This window comes from Semicossyphus pulcher, unplaced genomic scaffold, assembly GCF_022749685.1.
Source record: "Semicossyphus pulcher isolate SPU_LCO1_2020_fin unplaced genomic scaffold, fSemPul1.0.p SCAF_6, whole genome shotgun sequence".
NCBI classification, from domain to species: Eukaryota; Metazoa; Chordata; class Actinopteri; order Labriformes; family Labridae; genus Semicossyphus; species Semicossyphus pulcher.
The window spans coordinates 16,537,365-16,553,307 of record NW_027211737.1 but is presented as its reverse complement, the minus strand read 5'-3'; the positions used below and the strand labels follow the sequence as shown (position 1 = coordinate 16,553,307).

The following is a 15,943-nucleotide window of genomic DNA, read 5'->3' as shown; positions in this document are numbered from 1 at the left end:
AGAGAATAATTTACTCTACACAATAGCTGTGCTTATCTGAGCTTTCTCTGATAAAGGCCCAAGATTGGCATCCATTAGCATGTGAGCTATTCTATCCTTGGTGCTATGTAATGTAAGGAGACACAAGTTGGACGATAAACCTCGGGTTATGGCATGTCAGCTACTGGACTAGAAGAGAGGAGGTAGACTGGAGGAAAGAAGAGGAAGGAGCCATAGTGATAGGCTACTGTCTGTACGTATACAAGGGGGAAAGAGAAGACAAAACCTGTATTAAAATTTTAGTACAAAATGTTTTAAAAGAATCCTTTCAAAAAGTGAAAAAAATATTGTCTTTCACGTTTTTTTCATCAGTGCATCTACTACATCTAGTTTGACCTATGGAAGTGCAACTAAATCCCCCCTACCCTTATCTACACTACAGTCAGATCTTTGTTCTACAGTTTCTACACTTCTACAGTTTCATATACAGATTATTTACCTGTGATGGTTTCAAGTTAATTATTTGAAGTGGCTTACTGGAATACTGAATAATTAAGAAGACGTATTTTCCTTTACTAACTTCATTTGCTTGAGTACAAAAGTATGTCTGTGCAGCCAGGTAGAAGAGATTGCACCTTTTTTGATTATCCATATACAGGCAGTATTCAAGTATGATGTGATGGAACTAAACATCTTGCGTGTGCACTGTTTTCTTTCTTAGTTGCTGCCATAGAACTGAGATGACACCGGTGAAAGTTACAAATGATCTCCTTATTGCTGACACACGACGTCTCTCTTTTGTTCTGTTAGATCTTTGTGTTGCATTTGACACAACTGACCATCATATCCTGTTCCAGGGAGTAGAAAAACTAGAAAAATGCATTAAGCTGGTTTGAATCCCATTTATCAGATAGATCCAAGTTTTTCTAGTTAATGATAAGTCCAACGTGCATGGCAAAGTTAGTCATGGAGATCCCCAAGGTTCAGTGCTTGGACCATTTCCATTCACCTTATATATGCTTCTTCTAGGTAATATAATCAGGAAGAACTCAAAACACGTCATTGTTATGCAGATGATACCATTGAAGCCATATCAAATCAATAAGTTAACTAAACTTGAAGCATGCCTTGAGGACATAAAGACCTGGATGACCAGCAATTTTCAACACCTAAGAGATATATATTTTCTAATGATATAACTGCCCTAGATGTTATCACCCTGGCATCCAGCAACAACATCAGGAATCCGGGAGTTATATCTGATCAGGGTATGTCTCTCAACTCCCAGATAAAATAATTCAAGGTCAGCTTTTTTCATACAAAAATCCATACAGACAGTTCCTACAGGGAACTATTCTTAACTTTATCTTATTGGACACCATATTTGACCCTCACCTGATGACCATGTTGCAGTGGGCACACATGGGTGTGCGAGTTCCAGCAGGGATGTGTTCTGCCATCTGGACCAGTGTGTCCTCATCTTTAGGGTGTGGCTGAGGTAAAGGTCGGGCTGGGACAGGACCCCTCGGGACACTGGCACTTCCATTACCCTTCATACCAAAAGACGGAGTGATCAAACCAGTCTGTCGACCAAATCCTGCAGTGGATGGAAGAGTGACAAAAACTATTTTGGTTCACTTGGAAAAACCAACAGATGGAAAACAATAAGGAGTGCTTATTGCATGACAAAAGATGTGTATGCATGTGCGCGTCTGTGTTTTCTTCCCAGGTGTTTAAGTTATTTAACCTCTACCCTCTCTGCCTATACACACAGCAGGTGTCATGGGGCGCATGCAGCTGGCCGACTACTGCTGTCACAACCGTGGATTCACCACATCAATCTTCCCAGAATCTTTCACTCCACACATGACCAAACCATAGACTGTATAAAAAGATGGACGACACGACAGCTCCCTAAAAGTGAAGCCAAAACATTTCGGGCGCCCCCTGCTGACTGGCTGCAGTATAGGTGATAAAGCCCGCCTCCTCCATGTTAACAGATGGGACATGAGTCAAACTATAAAATCAAAATACACGTCAAATACATCTTCTCAAACATGGTTTCTGTCATTATAGTTAGTTATTATCGTGCTGATTTACGTCCAAGTGTTCATTTTTCTGACAAGTTTATTTTTAATTAGTTATTTGTTGCTGTCAAATTGATGATTGAGTGTGATTGAGAAGTTAAGTGTGTGTCTGGGTTAGCGGAAGTGGCTACGGCCGCTTCACTCGCCGATCTCTACCGCGCAGTCTCTGGCTCCATATGATGTCACCATCGCAAGATGGCAGCGCTTACTATGGGGGGTATTTTGGCATCAATTTCGTACAATGGGAGCAGATGGAGACGCATTGTCCTTCTATATATACAGTCATTAGACCAAACACACACACGCACACGCACACACAGACCACCAAGACATTCCCTTAGCTAAAGCCCAGACACCTGGCTAAACATGTAGCCTGGCCTTTGATCTCCATACTGTGGAATGAGATGTGTGTGCATGGTCAGGCAAGGTCTACTTCAGGGGCCTGGCATAACCAATACATGTCATGTTTAAATATGTGTGGGTTTGAATAGAGAAAGGGGGTGCAGTAGTGTGCATGTGTGCTCAAATTTGTTTTACAATTGGCGCTTGCAACAAGGTGGTGGTTGAAGGCCTGGGTTTCTTAACTGCAGCTCAGGATTCAAATGAGTCAGTTGCTACTTGGGTGCTATAAGGCTAGTATAGTATTCACGAGCGTGGGTCCCCAGGTGAGTGACTACATTTATGATTTTTGCTGAGTGGTACTTACATCAGGGGAGAGGAGAGACCATATGCTTACAGAAAGGAAGGGGTAGTAGTTGAAGCATGGGCTAGTTATTTCATTGAAAATATTCACAAATAAAAAATGGACAATTAGGCAATTATTTATTTTTTTGCTATGGACATGAGAAACAGCCGGATGGCCAGAAAAGACGCTCAATCTTAGAATCTTTGGGCCGAGTGCAGATGGGACACGGACATTATACTGCAGCTCTGTGGCTTTCCTTTTAAAACTTTATTCGTAACTCCCGACAGGTCCCCTTCGGTAAATATTATCTTTCTAACTGAGTAGAGCTGCTGCACGTGTGAGTGAGCAAGGCGCCACAGGCAGAGCGGGGCCTTCTCGCCTGCTTAATGGGCTTCCACGGAGGAAAAAGACGAGAAAAGAAAAAAGAAAGTCTGCAATGACCTATTTCACAACATATGTCACGCTTCAGCCATGGAAAATAAGCCTCTCTCCCTTTCCTAACTGGCTGCAACAACATTGAATCCAACAGCAGTAAATCAGTTTTACACTATGCCATGATTTGGAATATTTTATGTAGGAGAAAAACACTTTTTAACTGAAGGGGGGGGAATACATTAATCAATCAAAATGCTTACTTCAAAGACGATTTAGTTAAATTCCTAAATGAGACTTTATTTCAAGGAATCTATTTAGGGGACTTTACATTCTGGGCATGCATGTGCACACCGTGACTTATGCTAAGAAAACAGTTCAGGCAGTCTGATTATACTCCACTAGTTAATTTTGGGAAGACATACCACAACATGCCTACGGTAAAAGCAACTCACACACAGGCATACAGATAGACTTTGTTGGATTTGGCAGCGGTGCTATTCCACTGATTTCATGCAGCAATTGGCTAATGAATAAAATGTATTTTAGTCGCTGAAAAACACGTCTTATACACTGTATTTCTTCTGTTCACAAAGGCGGTCATGTTATTTCAGTCAGTTTATAGGAGACATGCCAATTGTGGCTTGATCCCAGGTCCATGAATCATGTTTTATACATCGCATTCATCAGTTCTCATTATGAATGTGCAGAAAGAGCAAATAAAAAAGCTAGAGGGGATGTGCTGCTCTCATGTGTTGACAGGACACACACAGTGTTTACCCTGGGTTGTTGCAGGTCCTTTGATCATGGTCTTGACAACTGCTGTCCCATGACTGTTGAGTTCTGGCTCTTCTGCCTCCTCACTGTGTGGAGAGACAAGATGGAAACACAAATGATATTTAAATCAGTTCATTTGTTTTTTGTATTGAATTCATTAAAGTGATAATCTCGAAGTTCTTAGTTTTGTTCTAATTGGCGGCACCTTATGGCGATAAAAGGCAATTGCGGGAGCAAACTTCCCAGATAGGGATAGACCGTCGCTTTCCTTTTTAGACAGTTTGCCTTCATCTGAGTCGAATTTGTTTATTTTCTTTGGATTTTCACTTATTTTTGAAGTTGTATCTGTAGTCATCGATCTTTCCTTTGTTTGTTCAGCCATAGTAGATTACTGTTTACTCGCAACACATGCAGAGACCGGAAAAGCAGCCGCTTAGCTCCGCCTACCCTCTCTGGCAGACCAACCACTGCTGGGTGATGGAAAACGCGTCACTAACTGGGCGCCGCTTGTAATTTTTTCCGTGAATTTCGCCAGACACCCTGTCCATAATAACACTATATACTGCAAATGCAAAGGCTTTCATCAGTGGGCCATAGGCTCAATCACCATTGTGTTACCTCATTCAGCGATAGATAGTGACTTAACAGATATTTATTTACATGAAAATCTTCAAGATTATTACTTTAAATTAAAACATGCCAAATTAACTCTTAAGTTCTGTATTTTATGTGTGTTAATTTATTTGGCATCTACAAAGTTGTCGACCTCAGTTGAATATCTTTGAAAATCCACTGTGCTCATATCCACTAGAAAAGAGAAGACAAGAAGAACGACAGGAAAAACTTTGTGCACAGAGTAATTTTTCAAGTTCCTGTCAAAATACAGAACGACAGACTCCAGACCACCTACCTGCTGACAGAGCAGAGACAAATATGGTACCAACCAAAACACAGCCTGCAGCTACAGCCAAAACAGTACAGTGCTCGACTTCATGCCTCCCTTCCTACTTGTGAGTACAGTATGCACAATTATGTTGCCCTTGTGGCTCTGTCATAGCAGAACAGAGTCCAGGCCACCAGGCTGATGATGGACAGGAGACAAGAAGGTTCACAGAGCACTAATAACGCAGCACAACGGTATGAAACCTATGCCAGAATATCATTTCAGATGACTTAAGAGAGAGTAATTGACATCAGTGGAGAGAAATACAGCATGGTGTAATGACCAAAAGGGCCCATTCCAGATGTACTGTTGACAGCTGCAAGACTAGCAGAGCTAATGATGGACGGGACACAAAATTCTTAGTATTGAGTTTGACCACTTTCATTTATGTAATAATTTTTACATTAAATATTGCATATACAGGTGAAACATGTTGCCACTTCCCTTTATGTACCAAATGTCCCCTCTGAAGTCGCAGAGTATGGGTTTAAATGCTGCATTAAGGTGGTGAAGAGACAGGTTGAATTAGTCCCAATGGCAACATCGGCGGTCCGTTTTCATGAGCCCAAAAGAAATAAAAACTCAATTTCACATTTGGGTCAAAGGCTGAGTCATTTTAAGAGAGAGTGCAATAAAACACAGTGGTGATCACATCAAACGCTGCCAGAACACTAATTCAAGTGACGACATAGAGAGAATGACCTCACAGGAACAGGGGTATTTCTCAGCTGTCTCCACTTGTGTACAGTTTGTATTCACTGAACAGTGCGGTGGCTCAGGGAGACACATTCTGTCTGCTAAGGAATGTAAACATGCAGTACCGTTCATTGCAGGACAGAACTTGTCTCTGAGAATAACTTTATCCAGTTGTTCAAAGTGTTATGCTCTTATTGTTTGATCTACAAGTTGGGGAAAACTTGATTCTTTTCAGGCGCTGGTTTAGCTCAGCAGTTGAATCGTGCACCCCATATAGGGGCCGAGGTGTAGTCGAACCCTCGGCCCCTTGCCACGTGTCATCTCCACTTCTCTTCCCTTGTTTCCAACACTATTCACTTTCCTCTCTCTCTCTGAATAATGGCAAGAAAAAAAGCCCCCCCCAAAAAACATGATTCTTGTTTCTGGAAAATGTTTGTGGTTTTCTTTTATACTTTTTTATCTGGCAAATGTCAGTTCTCTTTGTATGGTTGTACATAAATTACAAGTGGCTATTGGACATCCAAAATCATGAACAATCTTTTATACTGACCACATAGATCAGTGGTTCCCAACCTTTTTCCTTGGAGCCCCTCCTGCTTGTATCTAAGAAAGGCTGAGCCCCCTGAGCCCACACACAACAAAACAGCAAAGTGATTTATTCCAAATCTTTATTAGCAAAAATCAACCCCCATCAGCCTCTTTGTCGTTCTAGTTATCTTTAGTTATTATAATAAACACCCCTTTTAGTTACATTTAAATATGTGGATGTATGCATTTCTGCATGCATATCTGTGTGCATACATATGTCTATGTACTTATGAATATATTTTTTTCATAGTTGAACAGACTTTTGATTATCAAATAAGTGCTTTTTTAAATGATTTTATTTAACGTGCAAATCTTATCTTGACAAGCTCAGTGCAGACAAAGCCTCGCGCACCCCCAGTGATCTTTGGCGCCCCCCTAAGGGGGAACCACTCATATAGATACACAAAAAAAACGTACCCAAAAACAGCAAGGTAATATATCTCCCCCAAAAAAGTTATCTGGTTTAATTGGACTAAGTTTACTTTGACTAAATCATTAAGTCACAGAAAAAAACGCTTGCAGATTTGGTTCTTTCAAAGGGATGCCAGAACTTATCCAGCGATCGTGATGGAAGGGTGCAAAACATCTTCCTCTTCAGTGACCGAAGGCCTTCAAAATCTCCACTGCCTTTTATAATGATGCAAAATGAATTACCTCTTTACAACTAAGTGTGTGTGTGTGTGTGTGTGTGTGTGTGTGTGTGTGTGTGTGTTTTAAGTATGTGCACCAGCTGAGGAGCTTGGGTGGGCCAACAATCTCTTCCCAGACGTATTCCACCCATAATGCACATTTGTAGCCAACGCCAACAGTTGGATCACTGCTGTCCCCCCCCTTGTGCCTGGCTGTTAGGGGACTCATGGGAGACACGTGTTATGGCAACTGCAGTCATAGCTACGACGAGTTGTGGCCGTATGTTTGGTGTGAGTGGGACAGACAGAAGAGAGAGATAGAGTCGGATTGAGAGACGCTATGAGAGGCGAGCTGACGGGCATGGAGAGAGAGATAGAGGAAGAATGTTGCACTGCCTCTGCCCTGATATTCATGTGCACACACTTCATTTCAGCACAACATAAAATGCTCCCTAGAAAGCAGGGGCATCAATGGTTTACCACCCAGTGCTAGTACTAAACTATGTCGCTGCAAAGTAGTTGTGGGATATGTGGTCACTCAGAAGAACAGGAGGGGAAAGCAGACTTGACGTTTACCTAAAGACATAGACAGCATTGACCGGAGAGGAGAAGAGAGGGTCTCCCTCTTTGGTGGCTGACTGATGCCAGGACACCCTTCGGCATGAGAAGAAAACATGTCACAAAAATAAGGAAAAAGGCTTTGAATCAACTTCACCAAGTGACAGAGATAGATGGTTAGATAGGTGATAAAAAAACCAGCAGCAGATGTACATTTGAATCTAAACTACAAAGATAAATGGTTAGAGAGGTGCATGATTGATATTCACACTACAACAAACACACAAGCTACAGTGCAAAGACAGGGATTGTGATAAATGCACCCAGTGGGTTGTTGTGTTAGCATTGATTCCAGCTAATCTGCCTTTAGCCGACAGTCCTAATCTAAGTACTCTCTATAGGAAAGAGACTGTCAGACTGCACAGCATCTGTCTTGATTCTCATTATCTGCTTATCATTTAGAACCCCAGGAGTCTGACAGGAAGACACTGTGCACATTAACTTCTTAAGGTACACTAAGAGAGAACGCTAAAGACCAACAGTGACAACTAGCTGTGATTTAATAAGAACTATTTTTGCAGACTATTTAAAAAGCAGGTAGTTGGGCAGACAATTGAATTGAGGGAAGAAAGAGAGGCAGGTTGAAATTAATCAAACTTCCCTTGAGTCATGTTTCGTCCCCGTTTAGTTTTGTATTTAATATATTTTAGTGTCAAGCTATCTTTTCCTATTTTATCTTGGCATTTGCCCTACCTCTTGTGTCTGCTGCTTTACTACCTGTCTTTGAGTGTTTTCCTGCTTGTGTGCCCCACCCTGATTGTTTTCACCTGTTCCTTGATTACTCTCACCTGTGCCTGATTACCCTCTCCTCCCCAGCGTATTTAGTCTCTGGCTAGATATCATACTAATCATAAGTGTGACATAAAGAGTATAGTGCATTCCAAATTCATAGTATGTGATTTTGAAATGCCCGGCTGTAAACTAAATCAGCAACAAATTGTGAGTACAAGACGGGAGCTCACTGGTCATATTCAACCACTCTGAAAAGCAGTGCGGTTCTCCAGACTGTACGATGGTGTAGCTCGGGCCGGGGATGTCTGGCGTCAGCTGGAAACAAGAGGCGTACAAATGTAAGTAACTTTACTGCAATACGATGTATTTGTGGTCAAATGATATTCAAATGACGACGTAGATGTATAGTAATGACCGCATGTATATTCGTCGTTGAATTGTAAGGCCTATGGGCGTGCTAGCTTTTTAGCCTGTTTGTAGTAATCGAGCACAGAGGTTAGCGAGGTCACCGTAATTATGGCTATATAACTAAGCAATCTACAAATACAGCGCCCAGCTTTAAATGTGGATCTGTGATGAGTAACTGAGTTATAACGTGATGTTTCAGGAAGAGAGTTAAAATGATTTTGACTTCACCGGTAGTCGTAATGCTGCTTTGAGGGATAAAAATAAGTTGTATAGTTCCATAGTTGAGTGAGGTTAATTATTGTATGTGCAGGGTACATCTTGTGACCTGTAAAGTGTTGTAATAAAGGGATCATTGCAATGACCACAACATTTATTTTACTGACACTTTCTCTGTTTCATTTTAGTCAAAATTCAACCCTTAGCCCACTCCTTTTGTGTATGTGTTCCTCTTGGCTCTACCAGTTTTCCCTTTTTCACTGTGCTCTCTAAAACCTTTTTTTTTTATATTTCGTACCTGCTCCCCATGGACTCTAACCGTAGCCTTTTGTTCTTCCTTTTTGTGTTAAAATAGTAGTTCAAGTCTGCTACGATCTCCTCTCCCTTATGTTTAAAACCTTAACTTGACACCCTGGTCGTGGCAGAGTAATTATACGGTCAGCATGTCACTAGCACGGCCCACAGACTGGTTACTTTTCTTTACCTTTTAAACGGACACTTGCTAAAATGTTGTTAAATGTAATAAGTAGATAAGGAACTACCCTGGAAAAAGAGCAGGAAAGGCCTCATCCTTATCAGGCCATTAAGCTACTCCCCTCTGTGAGACTAAAGGACCATCTATTTAAATTATCTGAGCGAACAAGCTAACAACATGCATTCTCATTAGCTATGCTAATTGGCTAACAACAGGTGACAAGTAGAGCAGGAAACAAGATGCTCCCCAGTCCTTCATTCATTACGGCCAATTACAGCACAGCTCGTTAATATTCTCCACCAATCAGGCCAATTACATGGGGACCTAATTGTATTCCGCAGGACTGTGATTGGTTGATTGATGGAGGCCCCGCTGTGTTGATTCAATAGTAGCCAGTTAGAGTGCTGACCATCTGGACGTACTGCGCCACGTATGAACCTGGTTAACTGATATGATAATTAAAGAGGCACAGGAGGGAGGAGGGAGAGAGGGAAACATTTATCATGTTTTTATCTGTTTTCTCTTCCCTGGTTTGTCTCTATATTCTACAGCTTTTCACATTATAACAAAGCAACCTAGAAATGTACACTTATGTGTCACTATCTTTAAAAGAGGCTCTGTTCCACATCTTTGCATCTCGTCTGCAGTCTATTTTCCACATTGTACTCTGCCTATAAATGACAGTTCTTGTTTGCTGGTATTAAGTGATAATGAGGCACATTTCACTCCCCCAACTGTTTACATATGTAAAGCAACCCCTCGTGTGCTGTATCTCCAACATGAACTTGTATTATGCATCTCATAAATGTGCTGTATGGTTTTAGCTTTGAACAAATGGTCCATTAACATAGCTGACTGCTGTCCAGCAGCTCTCTCCACCACACAACAGATGGTCTATAATTCAGTCCTGTGATATTCTTTGGATCGCATTCAACGCTCACACACTATACCGTCCATGCATGTGCATTCACACACACACACACACGCAATAACAAAGACATCCATCCATCCAGACACCCACTCAAACTCTCTCACACACTTTTCATACTTCACGGTCTAAATGTGTACAGTTGTGCCCACTAGCCAATGACTGATCTGTGTGAGAAGCTGCCAAGTCGTTTCACAGTGACCACAGAATGTCATAGTTGGTGTGAGTTGTCTCCACTGAGACATACGGAGCGTGTCTTTTGGTGCTGGCATGGTCGGACCAAGCTCGACTTTTTCACGGCCACGGACACGGTCAGTGGAATCAAGTGCTGTTTAAACTGTGGGTTATAAATAGGCACACTGTACTTCTAACACTGTCTTTTGGTATAATATAATATAACTACAATATACTGTATCTTGTGATTCGCTAGTTAGTTGAAAAGCAAGATTATTGTGAAGCCACATGCATCACATCACATTAATAGAAAACGTTTTTTTTACATGTTAAATTATTTGCCAGGTGGATTATTATATTATGCTCACTCTCCACTTGAGTAAGACCTGGACAAAACTGGATGTAAAAAATGTAAAACCAAATAATACCAACATAAAAATCAACGCTTGTGTCAAAAAAACTATCAAGCAGTTAGGATAATTTTCAGTTATCTAGTGTTGTCCAGGTCTGCCCTCTCTACCTCTTGTTCTTGGGCAGGTGCAGCTCGCTGACGCTACAACGCTTCTTCTTCTTCCTCAAGCGTAGCGGCGGAGCTTGAGTGATTGGAGTGATGAGAAGGGCGTCCAATAAGGACTGAGAAATAGACATCTCAGGAGGCCGAGGGCTGCTCTGATAAGTTGTTCTGACGAGGTGATGACACATTGAGGAAGAGGGGAGGCAGAGGATGGGAGGGAAATTAAGCGGGAACCAAGATGGCGCGGGAGACATCATCAAAGGATAGAAAGAAAAAAAGAATAAGGTTTGAGAAGTTGTCAGTTTCAAGGTAGAGATTGTTGGTAGGGAAGAGCTTAAGGATGTTCAAGACACACACACACACACACAGGACACTTACTGCTGTAGACTATGGTTATCAGCGTGTGTGTTTTGTGTGGGCTGTTTGGGGGCACTGGGGGTGAGAGGAGGGGGGCAGGGTGCCGCTCTGGGCAGGAAGTCCAGAGGATTTGACAAGAGCTCTCTCCTGTGTACAAATACACAAATACACACACCTACATACTGTATACACCAATACACCACACAGTAAGACAATGACATACATTTGATCATCTAATACTTTGATGCATTGGAAAAATTGTTCTGTAAACTTTCATGCCTCTAAAGATGAAAAAATACTGAAAAAATGAAATTGTTTCAGTGTTTTTAAAGGTGAACTAATTTTAGTTCCTGCAGCATTGAATCAAACTCACACTGTACCTTACAGGTTTGGTAGAAATTGCATGATGATGTGCTGACTTATGAGAGAGATGATTATTGACGTGGACCTGAAAGCTGTGAGGACAGATGGAGGACAGACATCACAGATTGTACAGATAGTTGAAGCAATTTAATGACCTGTCAGTGAAAAGTTTTCTTCATGAGCATCAAGTATTGAAATTGTTGTGCAGCACCTGTGTTGGGGAGAAAGGTCAGGCTGAGCGTGCGCTGTCTTCTGAAACTCTGGAGTTTGGGGATAAAACTCGTCATCAGCATCATGAGAAGTCAAAGGGCCACTGGACTCGAACTTATCTGAGCCTGCGCTGCCCTCTAGTGGTGTCTGAAGGGAATTGCTAGAACATGGCAAGGGAAATGATATTGATTTAAGCTTTTATGCATTTTAGGTGGACACTGTGAACTCTATTAATTCATCCCAAACTCAATGTACCTTTCAGCTGTGTGCAGTTGAAAGCTTGGTGGCTCTGTAACGGCACTATCTGAAGCAGCCGGACTATGAACAGGCAAATGATCACAGGAAGACGCCTCAGGTGCTTTGTTTTGAACATCTGTGCAATCACTTCCATGAGGCACGTAAAGTCCTTGAGCAGGTATTACACTAAAAACAGGTACACAGGATGCTGGAGCGTGGGTACCAACAGCATTCTGTCGAAGAAAATGTGGGATGTTGGCTGGCAGGAACACTGCATCATTCGGCCTTTGGGTGTGAAATGATGCCATTTGGCTTGGTGTTGAGGTTGAGTATTGTAAAGGCACCAGCATCGGAGCTAAAGGATAGTTCATGTTGGACAAATGGCAAAACATGTCCACAGAACTTGAATACGGTACGGGAAAGGCTACCAACTGCAGGGGCGCTGCGGACGACAGATTGTTCGTTTCTAAGAGGCAGCCACGTTCGGAAGTAAGGACGTTGTTGTGGATTGTTCCGTCCTCTTCTGGCTGTTGTTGGTGTGTGATCATGTGATCAGATGTGGGTGTGGCTTCTTCTCCATTCAGCGCACTCACGACTTGGCTAGAGGATTGATGTGCATGATATCTGTCGCTGGTAGGTAACAGATAGCAGAACATTATAGTATTTAGATCATAATATCGAGGCTTTGTTGCATTTTAACTTTTGTTTTAGTCAAGGAAAAAATTGTAAAATTAGTGTGACAGCTGCAAAATTCACATTGCATTACGTGTTTATATTTAACACTTGTTAACATAGAAGTGGTGAGTTAGTTCCTGTGGTTAAGTTAAGGCTTTAACAGGAGTGTTGTTTTATTGAACTACTGTGCTGTGGGACTATTTACTGTGACAGGTGAAGGGGTGAAATCAAGTGTGATTTGTTGGGTTTAGTTGCTGATTTATACCTGACCTCCCCACAGTTTGTCTCAGATTCACTGAGACAAGTAGAAGAGAAAGGACTGAAGGAGCTAAGGAAGTAGGGGACAAAGGAAGGGAGGAAGGAAGGAGACAGAAAAGGAAACAAGAAAAATGGAAATCACTTTATTAGCTACAATAGAATAAAAGTTTCAAACTCAAAACACAGAAGTGATTATAGGCACTCGATTTCTAGGTATTTCAAAATGCAACACAACTGCAAAATAGTAGTTTGCATGATCTAAAGTAAGTAAACACGGGGATGACATAAATGTAAAGGCACTGGATAAATATTTTACAAGGCAACGGCTTCAATAACACCTTTGCATTACAAGCCATTTATAGTATTATACATTCACCTTCAAAGCTAAATCACTTTCATTGCAGAGAGCCTTCCTTACTTGCATATAACTTCCTAATGCACCAAGCACTGATCCATCTCAGCAGCATAGCATACGAGCCATTGGTTAAAATATACATTACGTACATGCATAACAAGATGAAATCTCTCACCATATTTCCGGACAGGATGTTTATAAAAATAGTGACCATAGCAGATAAAACAGATGTAAACAAGCCATTCAAACTTTTAAATAGGTTTGAAGTATGTATGTTCAATAACAGGATTATACAGAACCATGTGTTATATTAGGTGCACCGCAAAAATAAAAACAGTCTATTTAACTCTCACGCAGACTTTAGCCAGATTTGCAATTTTGAATTATCTCAGAAAACAGACTCGTTTGAAAAACCACCTTCCCCCTCCTCTCACATCTGCATGACAGAAGACAAGGCAACTGGAACAAGTATAGTAATGTGGTGCAGATGTAAATAAAAGGACTAACGGGTTTATCAGACCCAGTTTCCTTCTCATTAGTGGTACGCAGACTTTCAGTAAAGTCGGGTGCCTGTCTATAAATTTGAATCTCTGTGTATCACTATGTATGTAGTCCCGTGTGTACACATTTACATAGGTACAATTATTCATAAAATGTTGTCCTTCCAACTCCCAGCAGGCATCCTCTGCTGCTTGCCTTTCCTTATAACCTTGAGACCTGATGCACATACAACATGCAGCATGTGAAATCAGAATACGTCCTGCATGTGCTGTAAGGAAGACAATATGAGATAAGAAGAGATGCACATCAAGAGCTGTGTTCAGACTGCTTGATAAGCTTTAATTGAAAAATCTGGATAACTTGTCTTCCATATTTGTTGTTTGGAAAAGTTATGCCACGCAAAACCACACAAGGACTATTTTCCTCTATTTACCATCCAAATTGATGGTTGTCAGTGTGAAAACACCTCCTTTTACATAGAGTGTACACTGTGTACACAGAAAGGAGCATAAGAGACCCAAATCCATGCAGAAAGATGTGAAAGTGGACACACACTCCTCAACAAAAGAGTGTTTATGCATCTACAGTTTAACTCCAGGGATGGATTCAGTGTAGCAGCAGTGAGTAGGCAACACTAAACTAAAGGTATGAATGAGGCCATAATGAAACATAAAGTAAAAGTAAATGTCCACGCGCACACACACACACACACGCACACGCACACACACACACACACACACACACACACACACACACACACACACACACACACACGCACACGCACACGCACACACAGGACACAGAGCGACTCCAACAGTTTCTTTGTATGCTACAACTCCAGTATTCTTTGCTTGAGTTCATTTATTGACATCAGTCCACAACCTTTTATCCCCTCAACAGTCATATAGACGACCACCTACAGAAGTCAAACTGATACAATACACACATATACAGGTAGACAAGCAAACCCATAAGACGCACACACACACACACACACACACACACACACACACACACACAGTCTACTGGACATTGAGGGTGCGAGCAGACACTCCGTGGTGCCAGTCTCTCAGCTCGCCGTACTTGGGGCCGACTACCAACCGAGTGGTGGTCCTGTTCCCTCTGCCATCACAGGAAGAGACAGAAAGAAGAGAAAAACACACCAAAAGAGAGAGAAAAGATTTAGGAGAAGTACAGACGTTGCCCTTCAGTGAGATACACAGCGAGCCAGGCCACAAGGAAAGCTGCTTGCACAAACAAGAAGCTGATGATACACAGGGAAGCTCATGATGTGGTTGAGATGGGCAGTTAAGCAGTCATCATCAGAAAATGACAGAAATCAATACAGAAGGAGAGGGAAAGTAAACACAGTAAACTCCGAGTCTGAATGGACTGAAATGATGAATTAATTCAACCATGAAGCCACACAGCAACCACACAGACGACAGGAATGTCTGCACGTCAACACCAGTGATCACACACACACACAGCGATCACCACAAACCACTGAGAGCGATGGACAGCCAACAGATCACATCACACTGACAACAGCAGCACAGTTCAGCCATGATTGTCAATAACACAATCATGGGTCGCACGACATGCAGCACGCCAAGGCCGTCAAAGTCGACCATTAAAATGCACAAACGAATGCCACGCTCTGATTGGTAAACACAGTTTAACATCCAGCGATCTGACAGGGGATCTGCTTTCTCCACTTTTGGAGGGACAAGAAGGGAGATTCTCTGCAGTGCACAGAGGTCTGGTGTTTGACTTAACATGAGCTATTCTCTACTGTCTAGACACAAAGAGCCCACTTTCATGAATAAACCTGCCAGACGTGCCACAGAGATCTGAAGTCTGATTCTCCATTTCTCCATAAATTCCTTTATACGTTACATTTACCCCATGGAATGGACTTTCTTTTTTATATATATACAGTATATATTATTTTTGTGGCTTTTTGCCTTTATTCGATAAGCCAGCTGAAGAAAGGAAATATGGGGTGTAGAGAGTGGGGGATAACCAAATGATCAGCAGACCTGTAGTCGAGCCTGCGATCAGCGCGTCGAGGGCTGTAGCCTCTATACACGGGACGCCTGCTCTACCAACTGAGCGAAACCAGCGCCCCTGGAAAGAGCTGTCTGATATACAGTATGTATTTTT

General features: G+C 41.9%; 1 protein-coding gene across 3 annotated transcripts in view; it reads right to left on the bottom strand.

Moving 5' to 3' along the window:
• The window catches only part of pdlim5a (PDZ and LIM domain 5a), a 60,990-nt gene that overhangs the window by 5,814 nt on the left and 39,233 nt on the right, over positions 1-15,943 (bottom strand). For all 3 annotated transcript variants that reach the window (XM_069682928.1, XM_069682926.1, XM_069682927.1), the window contains 2 exons: positions 3,904-3,986; positions 1,375-1,576 (listed from right to left, as the gene is read on the bottom strand). In XM_069682928.1, the coding sequence (XP_069539029.1) occupies positions 1,375-1,576; positions 3,904-3,986 (285 nt within the window). The remainder of the gene's footprint in view (positions 1-1,374; positions 1,577-3,903; positions 3,987-15,943) is intronic.